General features: G+C 39.0%; 1 protein-coding gene across 1 annotated transcript; it reads right to left on the bottom strand.

Moving 5' to 3' along the window:
- Positions 1–10,917: 10,917 nt before the first annotated feature.
- On the bottom strand, positions 10,918–13,476 carry LOC6568282. The gene is made up of 2 exons (XM_001994825.2): positions 13,309–13,476; positions 10,918–11,641 (listed from the first exon to the last, which is right to left on the bottom strand). Exons 1-2 carry the CDS (start codon positions 13,334–13,336, stop codon positions 10,935–10,937), a joined length of 735 nt encoding a protein of 244 aa, XP_001994861.1. The 5' UTR covers positions 13,337–13,476; the 3' UTR covers positions 10,918–10,934.
- Between the last annotated feature and the right edge of the window lie 6,821 nt (positions 13,477–20,297).

Here is a 20,297-nt window from a genome sequence, read left to right as displayed (position 1 = left end):
GTTGTTGGGCCCTTCTAAGTGGGTCACATTTATTTATTTTTTTTTTTTGGCGCCAGCGGCACTTGAGGCCGGAGAGAGCTCAGAACTAAGCGCTTTGCTGTCGCTCAAATGTTTGACAGCTGTGTGCTATGCACAGACATACACAATTTAGATTTCCTTGTTGTCAAAAATATATATCAAAATCAGCTCGAACCAAGGACGACTGATGACGTCATTTAGGCAGTTAATTAAGAAGCATTAAAGGCGTGCGAAAAAAAAGTGCTAAGATAATGCTAATGAAATGCACGTATGTATATAATAAATATATGTAATATATATATATACACATGTCCCACATAAGCCCATTTGCTATTACCTGTCGCCGGGTGGTATGACCAATAAACTTGTTAATGCACAATGGAAGTCGATGGGATTCGAAGAGCACAAAATAAATAAATGTGATTTCACTTAAAAAATTTATATATCCAGAAATCATCAAAATTCGATGAGAATTATAAAATAAATATTTTATTTCGAAAACTAAAAATTTAATTTTAATATTCAAAAAATGTTTGTCCTTCATTTAGGCTACTATTCGTTGTTCTTAAGTTGGAAGTACTTAATCTATTCAAGATTTGCATAAGTAAATACATTTTCGGATTATTTTGCGTGTGTCAATTTAGTCGTGTAGAGTTCAACTAAAAGTAATGAATATGTAAAGCTTATTTTTCGCTTAGGCAACAAAGTATAACATGGCCGGAATACCAAATAGGATATATTTACTTTCTGTATTGCCTTGCATGAATAATTAATGACTCCTTGGCAAGGACTTTAATAATTTACTAAGTTGGTCAAAACAAAAAAATACTTTGGAAATTGAAAAGAAAATTAAACGCACAAGTTGATCCTGAACAAATATTTTGTATAAAATGAACACTTATTGGTAATCGTAGCAGCACAATTCAAATTATTTTCAGACTATGCCAAAGTTTGCATTTTAAGCCGTTTTTATTGTGCCGGTTCCATTGTGCTACGTTCTCTTGCCACTTTCATTATAATGCTATGTTGCTGTTGCTGCTGTTGCTGTTGCTGTTGCTGCTGCTGTTGCTGCTGCTGCTTTTGCTGCTGGCGCTGTTGATGATGATGATGAACGCCCGCTGCGTTTTAGCATTTTGGCGCAACTTTTGCCCAGCATCTCTACATCCATATCCATTCAGGGCGCCCCAGTTGTGTGGCGCCAACATCATCGGCTGAGTGGGTGGGTGGGTGGTGGGGTTGTCGGCTGCCTTCAGCTCATTATATGCATCAGCCAGAATCTCGTCGGCTGCTTTGCTATGCTTTGCTTAGCTCAGCTCAGTGTGTTTTGTGAAGCGACGCAGCAAAGTATGCAACAAATTTGGTTAACTTTGACTAGTGTTAACTTTTTAAACGCCGAGCCTGTCGTCCTATATATATATAAATTTATATGTATATGTATATGTATAGTTGCCGCTGCTGCCAAGCGAAACTTACGTTTTGCATAAAGAGCTGCTGCCGAGGTAAGTTTGGCAGACAGGCAACAAAGCAGCCACCACACACTCCGCCTCGCTTCGGGCTTATGTCAATTGCATTCTCTGCTGTTGACATTTACTCGTTTCTGACACACTTTAAACCACAATTGCTGTGCGCCTAATTAATTTGTTCTCACTTGCTTGTTATGGTTAATCATCGAAATTTTATTTGATATTTACAGCAAAGCATGACACGTGTCGCCCAGCTTAACTTCTGCCATGGTTAGGTTCAAAGGGTAAGGTTCGTTAACAGCTGACTCAATTTATGGTTAACAATTATGTATATATATATATATATATAAACAAAAACAAAAACAGCAAGTAAATGACAAGCTCCTTAAGGGGTACTTCCGAGTCGAGTCCGCCACGTTATCGCTTTTCCATTTGTTTCGTAATTAATTCATTAAGCCTCAAGGCGTTGCAAACAACGCAGACTTGACGCACGCGAGCGGTTTTCAACACTAATCAGTTGCACTTCATGGTGGCAGGCAGACGTGACGGGAGGTGTGGGTGGGGGTGTGGAGTAGTCTACTAGCGGTCCCGGCTATTTGGCCTGTCCGCGCCATTTTCCTGTCAAAACAGTTAACCGCCGGCTTGTCAATTTGGGTTTTAAATGTACGTGTTCGCCCGGCTTTTGTCTATTTTGCCTATTTTTGCAGTCGAAAGTTTTTTCTTGACACTGTTGCCGCTGGCCACTCGCCGATTCATTCGCTGCCCCCTCATCCCTCACACACTCCTTGCTGGTCGTCACACACTCCGCTGTCGCTGGGGTCATGCCATTCGGCCGCTTAACAAAAGGATATTGCGCACAATTTCCGCTACGCGGCCGGATGTAATGGTAATCAATTGATTGTTTTATTGTAAATTAATTGTGGGCATGCACATGAGCAATGCCATGTTGTTGCCCCTGCTGCCCTTTTGTTCAAATCGCCTCTTCTAGTGCTGATCCTTTTGGCTGTTATTATTGTTATTGTTGCTGTTGTTGTTGATTTTGTTGTTGTTGCCAGCATTGCTCATTGTTTTTACGCAATTGTTTGTGCGGTGGTCTGAGCGGCCTATGCTGCTGTTGATTTAAAACAACCAAAATGCGAAATGAGTTTTCAAACGGAAATTGAGTTTTTGGTTAACGTTGCCAAACGTTGGCTCTTTGTGCTGTTTTGCTCGTTTTGTTTTTATTTTTTTTATTTTTTTTTTGTTTTATATTTTCTGGTTTACCACAGTTAGTTTCTGAAGTTTCTCAATTCGACTAGAGGCCAAATAGGATGTAATCAACTTGTGAAAGTAGAGTTTCTGTTGTAGTCATCACACCAAAAGGTCTGAAAGGCAGTTAGAAACTGTAAGGTTTGTAAAAAAAAAAGAAAGTTACGCAAAATTTGTGAACTAACCTTAAGTTTATAACAAGCAGTTATCGTGGGCACGCCGAAGATTTCATGTTTTTGTAAGTCGGAGTCAAGCTACATTTTAGTCCGGATTTCGAAATATTATTACGTTTTAATGCATTTATACAAATTGTGGTTGTCTCCTTCAAACCGTTACACACTTCACGACGACATTTTAACACCCCTTCACAAGAGTTTAATAAAGCAACCAGAAATTATCTCCGCTTGGAATTACTGAAGGAAGTTTTTGGACTTTATTAAAGATAAAAACAAATAGATTTTACGACCACTTTCAAAATGTTTATCATATCTGTTGTTTGTATTATGATTATGCTGTAGTTAAGGCAAATCTCAGTTGTGTTTTGTATTTTAAGATTAAATAAAATCTCGAATATTATTTCTATTTGCACAATCCACATTGATTGATGAAAGGGATAGTTTTCGGCTAATTGAATAACAATGTACACATAAATTAATGGATATGTGTGTTACATATCTAATATATTTCCAAATGAATTTAATTTGATTTTAGTTTTCAGCATTCCCAAAGCTCCAATCAATTAGAGCAAATAACATTTATCATAATTATCGTCAAATCTTTTGCTCTAGTTAGCCGACACCAAAGTATTTTAATAAAGAGCATTTTTATGAAGCTTATGACCAGGCAATGGCCTCATCAATGCTCAGTTAATACAATGGCAAAACAAAAGTTCCTAAAAGAACTTTGGCGCTGCTTGACTTAATTTTTGGCATATCTGTGCCCATGACAAATGACAGAGTCGTTGTCAACTTTGGCCATAAAACCAATAGCATTAGCAATACCAATACCAATACCAACACCAAAAACAACAGCAAAACCACTGATATCCACCGAAGGTTAACAAGCAGGAACGCTTCTCGCCTTAGACGCGGGCGTTTGACATTTTGTTTGCTGTTGGTGACTGTCTGTGACTGAGTGTGGCTGTGTGTGGCTGTGTGTGTGGCTCTGTGTGTGTGTGTCTTCCCCATCATCATTAACTCATCAATGTCAAAGTTTATCAATGAAGTCTGAGCTAAAACAGATTTGGCGTAAAATTAACACAATCTAACGTGGCAAGCTGCTTATTGGAAATCAATTTCGTGCCTGTCTGCCAGGCAGCTGACAACCTGAACTGTCGCTGCCAGTAGCTATCTATACAGATATGTATATATATATATATATATATATATATATACGTATATGTGTATTAGTATGTGTTTCTGGCAGTGTTATACTTAAATCAATTATGGCGGCTTAACACACACACAGCTACTGCCAGCAGTAGCTTTTTTGTTTTTGGTTGGCCAACAATTTTATTGGCCTGATTGTTAATTGAATTAAATTGCAGTTTTTCATTGCACGTATTTAGAGCGTTCATTTTGTGACATCGTGATTTTTAACCAACATTATACCTATTAGATGGCTTTATTTATGCTTCTGTGCACATATTTATTTGCGGCACTGTTGCTCTTGGCATCGGCGCTCTGACAGCTGTTTCTGTCACGTTCGCCCCTCGATGTGGGCAACATTTTTTGCCCGTTCAATTTACTTTACGCTGCACTTACACATTGCACAAACATTGTGCGCACAAGCACACACACACACACACTGCTGTACACACTCACACACACACACACTGCTGTACACACACATATATATTGAAATGTATACAATTTAGAAATGAAACACAGCAGCTGTATCGCATTGCCAATACACACAATACAATATTTGCTATCGATTTCTAGTTTCATTGTTTCACTTGTCGGATGACTGGAAGCGACACTTGTTCTGCACTCCCCCATATTTGTATGAGTACTAAAACTCCTTGTATATCCACTCTACCGATATATTCTCTTTTATTTAACAATTATACATGTAATATATATATATATACATTTTTGGTTTTTTTTTTTTGTCATGAAAAAATTACATTTCGCAGTTTCGGAGTAAATTTCTTATTTTATCCATTTTATAGTCAATTGAAATTGAAAGCTCGCAGGCAAATTGAAAAGTCAATTGCAGAAGGGTGAATACATTTTTATTTTTCCCTATGACATATTTTAAATATGCTATTGTCGGGATTCGAAATATATCGGAGTATAAAATCAAAAGCACTTGATCTGGACAGATCAGTTCAATTGTAAAAACAAGTCCGCAAACAATAAACACTTTCGTAAATATGTCTAGTGTTTGCAAGTGTCTCTTGAACATAAATAAATAAAATACTCGGGTTCTTTTGAAATGTCAAATTTAAGTTTTCAAAAAAGATAACACTCGATTCGATTTGGTTCAAATGGTTATCTAGCCAAAGTCAAAAGTCAAAATGGTATCTAATCGATTTCATTTAATTTGCGCATCTACAAATAGTAATATGAAATTTGTTTTCTTATCAATTGATTCACTTAATTGCCAAGCTTATTAATGCTGCTGGCCCCGTTGTCAAAAATTATTGTAATTAATCTATGCTGTGCTGTGCGCTGAGGTCAGCTAAGCTGCTCAACTGTGTGTATTTTGAGATAAATTCATAAATAAAATGCAAATCCGCCAATCAATTTTTAATTAAAATATATGTATGCCAAAACGGATACAAGCCTACTGAGCCTACTAATTTGCAGCGAATTGTATCTATGTAAGTATGTATGTGCATATAGAATGGGTAATCGAATATCCGCTTAACAGCTTAGAGCCGGAACGTCATTAGCAGCTGCGGCGATGTCATCATGAGGCACAATAATATTTGGCATAATTGTCAATATCGAGCTGCTTGGGCTTAAGCCGCAAATTGGCCAAGACCGCTGCTGCCACACCAGCTGGTCATGGTATGGCGGCTACTTATTAAAGCCTAAGCAAAATGATGGCCAAGTCATCATCGGTTGTCCCGACAACGTGACGCTTTTTTTGGGAATGGCAGCGAGGCAGACACAAAGATTTTTTGGCACAATTGACGTCCGTTTGGTTTTTAACGCTAATTAATTGAATTCATTCAAATTAACATGGCATCAAAGCGCCGCATACAACCAACTCAGTAGCCTTGTTCGCATCCCTGCTTAGCACCAAACCCGAACCCCCATTTTCTAAAGCGCTAATTACCAATTTTTGTGCGTTGTTGTGTTTTGTGATTTGCGCTTTCGCTCCCCACTCGTATATAGAATGGAAAAACTGATTAACATTTGGCGTCCGTGCGGCTGCCGCTGCTGCCACTGCTGCTGCTGCTTAATGAGCATTGAGTACATTTACAACTCGGAGTCGGACTCGGACTCGCTTCTCGGACTCGCCTCTCGGACTCTGACTCGGTTCTGCTTGTGTGGCGTGGCTGGAACCAAGTGGCAGTCATATTTCGCTTGTAATTCATTTAAATGAAATGCACTCAACTGCACCTAATGCGTCCGGGCAGACGGGCGATTAGCATGAAATGCGTTCTTAATTGGTCCAACGAAAGTTGGAAGCTGCTGATTGGCAACGTGTTCTGCTGGGACACAAATTTGGTGGTCAGTGACTAAACTAACGTTACAGTTTGTTGCCCCCACTTTGGCAACAGTTGCTGGCCGTGTGCCCCCAAAGTGCTTACTTGACGCTAATCGCATTACTTGTTAAGTGTTTAACTTAATGCAATTAACTGGTCCAGCCTGTGGTACAGTGTGAGACACATGCACATGGTTTAAAGCTTGTCGTTCAACTTGGCGTACACTTGATCAGCGTCAGTGCATTAATCAAATTAATAAATAAAATAACAGATACTGCCTGTTTGGCCGTTACATGGAAACAAGCGCTCTGCTGCGCTGCCAGTTGTAAAACATATCTCAATTAATTATTACCATTTGGTTAATGAGTGGCCTGGCATCTGTAGTTGCAACAACAGCAGTAACATCGGAAATGCGGCCGTGTCCCCCATGTTGTTGTCTGCCACATTTTAATTACACATTACACATTGCGCATTGTGGGCAACAAACTCACGAAAAAAGGCTATAAAACTAGGATTTTGTTTTTTTGTTCTTTGCAGTTTTACAATTGCGATAACCGCGCTAACATTAAAAATAATTGTAAGCCAACTTAACAAAATTGCACAGAAAAATGGTGATCCGAATTAAGCAAATACTCTTAGAGCTATATGATAGATGGTTATCCTGAACCTATTACAAACCAATCCACTTTTAATATAAATATCACTTAAAGTAGGCTCCGATTTTTATTCATTTTATTATCAGAAAAATGCTCGATTATTATTAGTGGTTTGGATTGTAGTAAATGCAATCTAATTATATTTAACATTATATATATGCATTATTTGATATTTACTTATTTTATTATATTTATTTTTTTTGTTAATAAAATTGCTGCAAATGTTGTTTACAAGTTCCCGTTAAATTCAGCGAACAAGAGCGAAAAAATGTTTTCGATTCACATTGATATGTTTTTGCTACTTGGTTGAACAAGCAAATAGAGCAGATAAAAGAATTTGTATAATTAATATAATACAGCGTTTAATTGCTGATCATTTTGGCAAATGTATTTTAATTAACAATGACGAGTCGGCGCCAAATGTAAACTAATTAAAATTAATACATCAATAAAACAAGTTGATCAACAGAGAAACACAACGCGGCCGCAAAGCAACTATTTGCATTTGGTTTCACATGACATGCATGGCTGGCATTTTGGCATTTTGGCTTTTGTGTTTTTGGTTTTTGGTCAGTAACAAAATGACGAAAAATGTGCTAAAGTTCAGACCGACATGTTGCCCACGTTCCGCACGTAGAATGCCTAATTTGCGTTTTGAATTGAAATGCGAGCACTTAATTATTATTATTTTATGTTTTTGTTTTTGTTATTGTTATTGTTTTTGTTTTTAATCTACACCCAAACTTACATATGTATATTCGCCTCATAATCATTTTCATTTGGTTACGTTTTGGGGACTGTGCACGCAAATAGTTTCTGGGCGGTTTTTAAAAGTTTCACCGCCTGTTTGTTTGCATTGGTAATGAGTTTACTTTGGCTGTAAGTTGCGCAAACAGACCACCAGCCCCTCCGGCTAGGGGACTGCACCCTCAAAGCTAAGTCCCCACAAACGACGGGCGCAAAAACTTGTGCATTCAACTTTCGTTTTATTGTAAACTTCTGTCAACAAAATCTTTCTGCCCGCAAAAATATATATGTATGTTTGTCTGTGTGTGTGCGTGTGTGTGTGTGTGTGTGTGTGTGTGTGTGTGTGTGTGTGTGTTATGCATATGCGTTTGCTTTCCGCATGTGTTTTTAGTTTTGTTGGTTATTTCGGCAAATTACTTTGCTGGCTGTGACTCTCTAACTTTGATAAATATACAATTTTTAATTAGTATCAAAAAAGCAGAAAACACAGAAAAAAAAAAAGAATTGCCAGCGAAAATACAAGCCGAGTCAGGATTTTCCAGCATTTTTATGAGTGCACTTAAAAGTCAGCAGAATTTGTTGTGTGTACTCGTATGTGTATGTGTGTGTATCTGTGTGAGAGAGAGTTTAGTTTTACGGCTGAGCACTTTAAAATGCGTTTTAAAAGCAAAATAAATCACAGCTGCAAGTCAACAGTTGTTATTCTCCTTGTTGTTGTTGCCTTATCAAAAGCTGTGCCGCCCGTTGTTTATTTTTGTTGTGGGCCACAAAAAACATCGTGAGCTGGCGATAAGCTTCAGCCTCTGAGTTCTGACTCACTGTTTAGATAAATATCAGAAGCTGGCACATAAATTACAATCACTGACCCAACGGTCAGTTCATTTGATGATTTGCGAGCTAAGCAAAAGCAAAAGCAACAAGAAAAAAAAACAAAAAAACAAAAACAAAAATGAAAATGAAAATAAACAAAACATAAAATCAATTCATTAGAGTGGTAAGTGCAAAACTTAATAAAATTAGCAACAGGCACTCAAGATGTATGTATGTATGTTTGTGTATGTGTGTATTTATGTATCACGCTGACAAGCCCTCGTTAAGTAGGCAACACACCTATTCACAAAATTCAAAGAACTTCAAACAGCTCCAGGGACTTAATGCAGTCTCAAAAAAAAAAAAAACAACAAAAAATCCCTCGGACTGAGAACGTTTGCTATAAAAACAAAATCCGCCACTAAGTAGCGGTGCTTATGACATAATAGCTGACACGCACAGTGGTTACAACACCGCTATTCAAAATGATGTGATACTTTTCTTGTTATTCTGATACTTTGCGCGGTCTTGTATTGAGTGTAATGGGTTTCGTTTATATCGCTAATTGGACGAAGTGTTGTAGATATGCTGATAACAAAAAGGTCCATATTACAACAAAAAAAAAGAAGTTTTTTCTGGCAGATATTTCGCAAATAATTCGATTGACTTTGCTTTGTTAAATTGAAGTTGATATTTTGGGATTAATCAAATTTCAAAATTACGTATTTGTTTTATAAATGTCAACGAAATGATCTAACACAATTCAAATTTGATATATTATTAATAATATTATAAAATATATTTGTATATTTAAAGCAAACAATTATTTAGATGAAAAACCAAATCAAATCAAATTTGTTCAACGTCAATAGAATTTATATGGTTATTCGGCTGTTTTCGTATTTATTATGATGTGAAATGTGTTTTCCAGCTCACATTTCAATCAGGGGCTGTGCAGCCACTGTGCTCCACATCGTGGTGGGGCAATGTTGTCCACCTTAGTTCCATGCTAGCTCATGTCCCATATTATTATTGTTGTTCTTTGTATTTTCGCCATATTAAGAGCTTGTATGTGTGTGTGTGTGTTAGAAGCATTTTAGGTAAATTAAAAAATAACATTATTATTGCTATGACCCAACATTTTGTAGTTGGGGCTGGGCCTGCTATAAATTGGGTCATTATTTTTATTTATTTATTTCCATTTACAAGCGTAAAGTTTGTTATTTCACAACAGTTTTTTGCAATACTAAGCACTGAGATCAAGTCTTTTAGCATGTGCTAATTTCTCTAAGAGCTTTCACTTTGGCCAAGTGGCAATAAGCCAAATAACTGGGCAAGCTTCATGTGTTGCATGCATTCGCATCAAAGGCATAGAAAACAGCAAAAGGCTCTAACCCATATCCGTACATATCATTAGCTATGGAGATGATTTGGCATTGATGGCTTGCAAAACGAGTTAAAACCGTAAGACCTGCAGCTTTATCTATGTATGTCCGTTCGACTGTCAGTGACAAAGCAAATGTCAAATTAATTTGATGCTTTACCTTCACATGAACACCTACAATGGTCAACAATGCTATGGATGCGTCTCTATTTTGGCAACTTCAAAGGCCAACACAAAACGTCAGCTAGCTAAAAACACAAAAAGGAGGCGGAGTGCTGATGGTGGTGCTGGTGGTGCAGTTGGGCGGCTAACTAACGGTGGCTGATCACCTGGCATGCTGGCTGTCAATTTCATTTATGTTTTCAATCGATTGTGCTCTACGATAGCACCCAAAACAACGCCCCCCAATCTAACACACACAGATACACACACACACACACACATTGCACACGCAGCCAATATTGGTTAGATTTTTGACAGCTCAAATTGAATTTGCCTTTAGTGTTGTGCCCAGCCCTGTCCTGTCCTGCCCTGCCCTGCCCTGCCACGTTGCCCGTTGGGCAGGGCAGCTGTCCAGCTCGCGCTGAAGCTGTGTGCAAAGTGAAATGCTGTTTGCTTGACCAATTCACAAGCATTTTTTGTTTATGTGTTGTGTGTGTGTGTGTGTGTTTACAAGGGTGTTGGTGGCGTGTCATGGCGTGAACACATTTGGCTTTTGTTTATTGTACAACGACAGTCATCTGATGATTTGTCTAATTTTTTGATCGATTGTTTATCTGGGCTGTTCGTGTTTACCTAGCGTCAACATCTCGGACAATGGCTGGAGCCAGCCCCAAACACTCACAAGCCATATTTGTCACTTGCACAAGTGGCGTTGCCGCAGCAATCACAAATATCTTGACATGATTGGCTATTTATACAAACCCAAGGGCATTTATTTGTTTATATTACGTGGATTTATTTGGGTTTGCGTCACACTCTGACAGCCTTGCATGGCGTCTGTAAATGTCAGCTTGCATATAATATGATGACCAAAAATTTGAAATGTTCGTCGATATCGAAAAGACGCCGGCAAAGCGTCTAATTAGGCGCTTAGCCAAATAACGGACCATCTGCGGTTCGTTTGGATTTGGACGTGTATGGTTGACAAAGCCGACCAATTTGCGTATAGATTCGACCGCTTCCCGATTCCGAACGAGCAGCAGTCGACTAAATGGTTTCAGCTCCAGCAGCTTCTGAAAGGCCAGCTGCGCCGCTGCATAATCCTGCCTGTGGCGAGTGAGGCACCTGCGCAATTTGTTAACCTGTTCGATGAACTGCGGCTCCACATGCAACGTGTTCCGGTACAGCAGCAACGTATCTAACAGCAGCAACTCTTGCTGCTGCTTGCCTTTCGGTGGCTGTGAATCAATAAGCTCCGTCGCTAGAATAGCCTCATAAAATTCCTCACATTGCAGTGCCTGAAGGGTGATAAACTCTTGCTTAGATCGCTGGTTACATGTCCATATTTTGGCATAGGGTATCAGATGGCGATCGTTGGTATTCACAAACTGCACCAGACCACACAATCTGTCCGAGTTGTCTATCAGCTTGGCCGGCCAAGGCATATAGCCACGTTTCTGAGCAAAAACCAAATCGCCTCTTTTGCTTGAATCTAAAACGAGAGATGAAAGTGAGATTTCACAAGACAATTGTACAATTTTATTTTGATTTCCTTCAACTTTCACTGTGACAATATTTGAAAAGCGAAAGTTGTCTAACTTGATGCAAATTAAAATAATATTAATATTAATTAAATTTTCGATTTGCTTGCAGCTTAAATTGAACTCTACAATAATTCGACGGTAAGTTTCGCATGTTTTGAATCAAATCAAAGAAATTATACTTTAAATAACTATAAATAGCCTGCCTACACACTATGCGCTTCATTTTCCAAGACTATATCTGCTTTTTATTATTAACTGTGTCCTAAGTAGCTGAACTGCTTATCAAATTGTTTCCACTTATTAAAATGCTCAATGTGTACTTAAATGTCGTTTTGGTGTAGTCCGTCCATTGGCAGCGCCTGCCATTCCTGATGCTCTATAAATGTGTTTTTTATATTGTCCTAGCTAAGGAAACGTTTTGCACATTAACCACACGCCACGTTGACCAAATGGCCGTGCAACATGTGGCTGCCTGCTTGTCTTGGCCAACAAACAAAATTGAGCACTAGAACGGCGCCGCTTTACTTTCTTGGCCCACATTCTTGCCACTAATTTGATTTATATTTATAAAGCCGAAATCATTTGCTTTTCGATTGCCGTAATAATAAAGCGTCGTTACATTTAAATAATGACCGAGCCGACAAGAGCGATGGGAACGATGAGAACGATGAGAACGTCCTCGTCGACGTCTGGTAATGGCTATGAAAATTCAATTATAACCCAGCCGCAGCATGATGGCCACAGTTTTGGGGGTTGGAGTGTGTCTCCACCATCGAAGAAGGCACATAAAACACGTTGCAAGATTAATTGTGCACACTGACGTACATTACGACAACGACAACGACGACGACGACGATGCGTATACGCCGTGTTGTACTACATGTGTAAATAAGAAGGGCACAACATTGTCGGACTGCTGCCGCTGCTGCTGCTGCTGCTGCGACTGCTTTTTTGGTCATCATATTTAATTCAAGCATAAATTTTTGCACGCATATAAAAAAGGACACGAGCAGTCGAGGGCAGGACAGGGAGCATGGCCATGGTTGAGGGTATGGGCATATAAAAGAATTAATACGTTTCGGTTAATTTATGTGGGCCGTGGCCGACAAGGAGAACGCGCCCGGACTGCGCCATGAAAAATTGCCCTTGCACCCAAGCACTCTGCCACTGCCCAATCGTCTACCGTCTCCGGCTCGAACCAATGAGCCACAAACGGCCGTGACGAACGGCAAGCAACACGCACCCAGCCCCATTCACATGGCTTTTGGCCATATGACTATGCTTGGCAACGGGCAGGCAACGGGGAGGCAACGGGAAAACGCTCTTTTGTCTCGTCACCCTTTTTGGGCCATTCTTTATTTTGCCGGCTTCACAGCTCAGCCATTTGGCTGCCTTTTGTTAGTGCACTGGCCATGGGTAATTACGGACGTGTGCGCATGTGTTCGACCCACACAGACGAGCCACCTGCCATTGTTATGCGAGCACCGCTCGCCCCGCTCCACACCCGGCAAGGACTGCATTTTAATTTGTCATAATTTTGCCCGTTCACTGCCTAATTAGCTAGTCAGCAGCCCCCTTCCACTTCCACTTCCCCTCCTATGCGTCGTCCACTTACCAGCTGGCGTTGCCTTAGCCATTTCCATTTTGTAGGATCAGCGGGGAGGCGTCTACTATTGATTGGCTCCAATTTGCTATGCTGAAATCTGGCAGAAAACTGAACTCAACTGCAAGCCTTGTTAGCAAATTCAGTTATTTAAACAGATTTCTGAGCACTCTTGATTTAAACAGCAGAAGTTATCATTCAATGCGAAGATTGAGTTTCGTTTGTTTTGCTTTTGTGGCAAGATGAACTGTCACAAGACGCGCCAATAAACAAATGCAATGAAAACAAATATGAAAGAAATAACTTTCGTGGGATCAGCAATTAATCGACTTGTGAATCGACAGTGTGGCCAAGTTATAAAAAGTGACGCACTTGCGTCGATAGAAGCTCTCAATATCGATATAGGAATCTCAACCATGTTTTTGCTATCGCACAATTGCAGTGGTAATTAAATTAATTGTGCAATTACTAATTAGTATGCTGATGGCATGCTGTCTATCTTGACAGGCCTGCAAGAAAGTCTTCAAAACTTCCATCCAGAAATTTAGTTAGGCTTTCAAGACGGCCACCAAAACGACTTTTATATTTATATCCAACTGCGATCAACTTTAATCAATTTCTTTTATTCATTTGAAATTTGCACTTTTTGCAAAATAATTATTTATTATTTATTGACAATTTCATATGAGTACAATAGCTAATCTAATCATTAGCATGTGTTGCAAATGCCACAAAATCCATTTTTTTAATTAAAGTAACAACAAAATCGGAAAACGGAAATAGGCGTGAAATAAACTGAGGTCGTCTTGGACACGAGAGGTTTAAGATTGATATGATTAATATAAAAATATATATAATTATTATCAGTATTCAGTAATTTCGTTTTAATTGTAGCAACTCTGATTATAGATATTCGGTATCGATTGGATTAATTATCACAAGTTAAAACTGGTAGAAAGCCACTCGACCGAAAGTTGCACATTTCAATACAATTGCTAAAAGCCATTCGTGAATTAAGCCAGACTTAATATACGTACCACACATGTGTCATATAAGATTCTTAAATTTATAATATTTGAAACATACAACTTGGAGTCTGGCCTCAATCCATCATCGCAAATTGAGAGTCTCTAATCGAAAGCATGCCTCAAATCTAAAGTATGTTCAATAAGCTGTCGATAAGCTTGTTCGCATGCTGTTCAAAGGCTAGACTTTTGCACCCGGGCTAATACAATAAACTCACATACCCACACACACACACATACACACATACCCACACACACACACACATACACACACACACATACACACACATACACACACACACACGACACAAATCAAGAGCAACAATCTATGAACGAAGCATGAAACCATAATCTCGATGCCTCATCACTTCCGACACACTCAACACTTGCCACTACCGACTTAATTTTTCAGCCAATAAACCATCTACAACCAACTACACACCAAATAAACTCACAACAACAGCAGTAGCAACAACAACAACAACAACTTTGAACAGGGCCGCTAAAACCACATAAATCAATGTCGGAAGGCACCACCCCTTTCGCAACAATCCACAATCCACAATAAACTAAACCCAAAATTGCCACCCACTCAAAGCAATACAGCAACAGCAACAGCAACGGCAACAGCAACAGCAACAGCACTGCCCATTTCCATTTCCATTGCCATTTCCACAGCAATTTCCATTTCAGCATGCAGAACCACTTCCACAGCAATGGCATGCAGTGACAGAAATTGCAAAATATTTGATTTGTGCTTATTTAATTTGAAATCTTGTACATGAATGCGAACCCACCATATCCACACTGCCAGACAGACAGTCAGCGAGAGAGTCAGAGTCAGAGTCAGAGTCAGAACGAGAGCCAAACCCAAAAACCACAGACTACACAGACACAGACAGAGACAGAGACATGCGTAGGAAACATATGTAGGAAAATATGCACACATATGTATATATATACATAGATATAGCTTTGTGTGTGTGTGTGAGGAGGGGCATATTTTCGACTGATTTAGATGGATGACACGAGTGGCACAGTAAGACTGCAAAGCCTAAGGCGCAACATGCAGCTTTCAAGTGCGTTGTGCAGTTTTCAAGTGCTGTCAGCTGCACTTAGTCGACATCAGAATTCGTGCTGATGAATTTTGGGATGCACACAAAGCAGAGACGTCTACTTAGACAGACACAGAGAGAGAGAGAGAGAGATGGAGAGAGAGATGTAGAGAGAGATGGAGAGAGAGCGAGCTATATTGAGTCCATGGACATTACGATTAGCTTGAGGAGTATAATAATGACATTGATGATGTTGCTTGGATGGGACACACACACACACACACACACACACACACACACACACACACAGAGAGACAAAAGAGCCAGGCAGACAACTGAATGCCATTTCATGTTCAATTAGTGCTTTGGCCTAGGACTCTTCATATAAAATGCCTGCGAGTCTAATTAATTACTGGCACAACTGGACGGGATATCAAATCCATCAACAACAAGCAACATTTGGTTGCTGTTCCTGTTGCAGTTGCGGTTGCTGGCTTCTGTTGCATGTTGCCGAACTAATGACAGAATATGTTGATGCCTAATTGGATTTTGGTTAGCGGTTAAATATTAGCGATTGAGTTGCACGGCAAATACACAGTCGATGTATCGCCTCACAGCTACGATAATCAGGCAGAAAAGAAAAGTAGTCCTTACACACACACACACACACACACACACACAATCCGGCCATTTTGCAAAATGTGTGAGTGTGTGGGAAAACAGCGGAAAAAGTAGAAAATTGTCGTCGCCAATTTGCATATTGAATTACATTCATTGTTGATGCTCGCGTACGTTAAATCTCCCATTTCCCCTAGTCCCCTTTTCCCCTAGTCCCCACTGCCTCAGCCTCTTCGGACTGTCATGTGTCATGCGGGCATGATGGCATTGTCCTGAATCCTTGCTTACATATTGATGCTTTTGAGTGACGCTGACAATGCTGCCAATTGGCAGCCAACGCCACGCAAAGGCAAATGTAATAAAATATTCAGTTATCACAAACAAGCGAACGATGCCGCCATGTTCTAGAATTGTTTACGATATTCTATGCAAAAAATGTTCTTTTGTACATTTATTTTCCTCTTAATAAATTGTCAGCAAAAATGTAATTTAATATTTAATATAAACCAGTCCGAGCACAATAAGTTTGAAAGGAACAAGAATGAGGCCTTAATAAATTTATATAAATATAAATATAAATATAAATTCACCCTTTACAAACCAACAAAGATGCCGAGAACAAAATCAGAATGAGATTTCAAGATTTTATTTGATGGTTGACTTGCATTTGTGCTCAAAACAAGTTGCTTCTGATTAAATTCCGAACATTGCAACAAGTTTTTTTCGAATCGTTCTTTAAATTTTGACCACTGTAAAATTTGAATTAATTTCATTTAATTGAAATATTAACAAATTAATAGTGATTGATTGCTTTATGTATCTGCAACTGAACTTTGCAATTGAATTTATGACATCTGAAGGACTCTCGATCTCTTGCTCATTTTATATAAATTCTATGCATTTGGAAAGAGGATTTATAACATTTAATGACATTTATTCTGTGCTAAATAAATGAAATTCATAAAATATACAAACTGAAACTTGATTTTATTAATAGTTTTAATGTGTTTACATTTGCCAAAGTAAATTAGAGCAAGTGCTGGCTGAAGATTTGCTGGCAATGAAGCAAACTTGTTGGCCAATTTGTCAATAACGAAATAATTAAAACAATTAAAATTCCATTTGCAAAGTTTTTTCTCTTGCACATTTCCGGTTCACCCAATGCCATTTGCAGACTGCCAGTTGTATCTTGGTCAAAGGCATTACAACGATGTCATTTAAAAGTTTACACACTGCAAATGGGTTTGGGGGGTGTAAGGATAGGTTTTTGGTCCGACGTTGAAGCACATGCAGTAAATTAAATTTGTAACTTAATATAGAAAACGATTTTCATTGCTGGCTGAGATTTTGATTGCCAGTGCTGAGCTGAGCTGCGCTGAGCTGAGCTGCTTTGCCAGGCATTTTGGCATTTGTGTTTCATGTTACTTTTAGTCGCAGTTACTACTTTTTACCATTCTTTTTTTCACCCCCCTCCAATTTTTACCTGGCTGCTAGCAGTTACTCGGCAAAGTTTTGAGCGCACATTAATTAGAAGCTGCCACGGTCGGCAGACACGTGCCCACCGCCTGCCACCCGCTAGCCATAAAGTTGGCAGAACCTGCACCAAAAAGTGCAACATGTTCGCGAGTGCGAAAGCGCCAAGTTTTGGTTTGAGTTGCGTTTGAGTTTGAATTTAAGTTGAGAGTTGTTCTTGTTGTTGCTGTTATTTTTTTTCTGTTCGTTGTTTTTGGCAGTCGTTTGGCGAGATGCTTTTAATTAAGGCAACCCAACGGCGTCATGCACCATGCACCATGCACCTCAGCCGGAGACCAATAGAGAGAGGGAGAGAGGGAGGGTGAGAAGTGTGGTAGAGGTGGGGTAATGCAGCTAGTTGCATTATGCTGGCACTCAGCTACAGTGGCGACAACAAGGTGTTAACATTTTAAAGTTGCCTTTAATTTTGTTAAAAGCATCGGCAAACATATGCCACGCGGACGGCAGGCAAAGCAGTCAGACTGTTATAAATAAACGCAATCTTCACGCACGTAACTCAAATGGCAACTAATGGGGCACGGGTGGTGGGCGGTGGGCGGTGGCAGGCAGCGTGGCAGCGTGGCACCATACAGAAGAGTCGCGTCTCATTTAGCGCACGTATCCAAATAATGACCCAAAATGATGGCGTTTAATTCAAATGAAGCGGCAGCGCTGATGACCAACGTTGCGCTTAAAAAACACATGTACTTGCACAATTTGCAGCCTGATCGACTGCATAATATCCTGTCTTTTGTCAGCGGAGACCAGTCGTATTTTTTTTTAGCTGCATTTCGAAATTGTTAGTTTTTTATTCTTAATACTTAAGATGGAAAATGAATTTAAGAGTGAGTTTTTGTCGTGTGAAAATTATATATTAAATTAGAATGTATTTTTTTTAATTTACCACGTTTTATTTAAATTTTAATAAGTACTTTAAACTGTAGAGTTTATTTTAAAATAGCTGACATTTTAAAGAGCATTTGTGGAACTTAGTTGTTTAGTTTTTTATAGATCTGCACAAGATGCGGGCATAAATTAAATCAAGGCTAATATATTATTATTGTTTGATTATATATATCTCATCTTTATTTCCTTTAGTACCTTAATCATTAGAATAGATCTGATATTTTGTACAGCAGTGTATAATAACTTTTGTATTATATGACTAGATCAAGATGAGAGCTTGGATTAAAGATTGTGTCAATATAGACGATTACCCAATTGTGTTTTCATGCAAATAAAATTAAATAGCGTCTAATATGCCAATCAGAGGAATATGCAGCAGGGTATAGAAAACTGCGTGTGTTTTGCAAATAAAATAAAATGAAATGAAATGTTTTATCAACGTGCCAAGCGCACTAAACAGACCACGACGACGATGATGAGAACGCTGAGGGCGCTCAGGATGAGGGCCTGCTGCGCCACTTGCTCCTCATTGTTGTTGGGCCCATCCGACTGACTGAGTGATGGTCCCTTGACCACGCTGAATGCTGCGTTGGCGTTGCCTGCTCTCTGGTTAGGGGGTTAGGATGGCAAAGGCAGAGGCGGAGGCAGAGGCGGAGGTGGAGGCGGTGGCTGCGGTTCAGACTCGCTTATTATCGCTGCTACCCCGCATATGATATTTGTTGTTGTAATTGTTTTGTTGTCGTAAATGCGAAGATAGATTGCAATTGCCACAGGCCATTACCAATGGAAATTACGAATACGCTTCTGAGGGAATGGCAATGGCAATGGCAATGGGAATGGGAGTAAGAGTTCTCTTCAGTGGCAGCAGTGTCGTAGACAGTGTAGACATTGGCAGCACCCGCTACAAATTTCTTGTCATTAAATTAAAAATAAACGACAATATTTTATGCGCCTATAAATATGCAACGCACAAACAAAAACGGAAAGTGAGCAGCTGTGTATTTTATTTTATTTTATTTTATTTCATTTCGTTTCATTTGTTGTTGTTTTGGTTACTTGTTGTTTTTATGTCTTCTTTATGCAAGCCACGGCAACGCTGGAGGAGTTAAAGTTTGCTGCCAGGTGTGACCAGAGCAGAGCAGAGCAGAGCAGAGCAGAGATTGAGTGCCACTGAAATGAATGGCCAGACAAAGTGATTTGCCTAAGCCAGTCCCGACCAGTCCAGTCCAGCCCAGTCCCGTCCAGTTCAGTCCCTCTGCCTCTGCCAGAGCCTCCTCGTCTACTGCTCAGTTGGCATTATGTATCTTAGGGATGCGCAAATAAACTGTAAATGCCATAAATTGTGATTAAAAACGTATCAGTTTTTCTCGGTTTTGTTGTAGCTGCTACATATTCTGGGAATTATTTATTTGCTAATCTCTTTCTACAAATAATATATTTATTGTTGGCCAAACAAAGACGTTCAATTTGCCATCACATTTATTTCAAATATTTAAATCCCAAAAATGCTCTTGTCCATTATTTATTATTATCTTTGAGAAATTACAATAATGTTTGTACACAAAACAAAGTAATTTTAACTTGTCTTTTATTATTATAAATTCAATCGAGTCTATAAATCTCTTACACAAATATTTATTCAATTTGATTTTAGGTAATTAATGCATTTTTGTTTGTTTGTATTTTGTGAATTTTAAGTTAAGAATTTCTCAGTTTGATTTTAATTGAGTTTAAGCAATTTACAGAAGTTGTTCCTTAAGGTTGAGGTTCTTTTTATATGCTTGTAGAGGGTATTATAATTTTGTCGAACCCATAAAGTGTACTTATTCCGGAACAGACTTTTCTGATCTGATCTGATCTGATCTTTTCCAAGCAGATTATTTTT

The sequence above is a fragment of the Drosophila grimshawi genome, unplaced genomic scaffold (assembly GCF_018153295.1).
Source record: "Drosophila grimshawi isolate 15287-2541.00 unplaced genomic scaffold, ASM1815329v1 contig_311, whole genome shotgun sequence".
Lineage (NCBI taxonomy): Eukaryota > Metazoa > Arthropoda > Insecta > Diptera > Drosophilidae > Drosophila > Drosophila grimshawi.
This window is presented reverse-complemented; position numbering and strand designations above follow the sequence as displayed.

What these genes read in the sequence shown, in the direction of transcription:
- LOC6568282 (XM_001994825.2), bottom strand. Translation starts at nt 13,336, where the DNA reads ATGGAAATGGCTAAGGCAACGCCAGCTG. An exon ending in GGCTAAGGCAACGCCAGCTG is followed by an intron (nt 11,642 to 13,308) that starts GTAAGTGGACGA and finishes CTCTCGTTTTAG; the next exon opens with ATTCAAGCAAAAGAGGCGAT.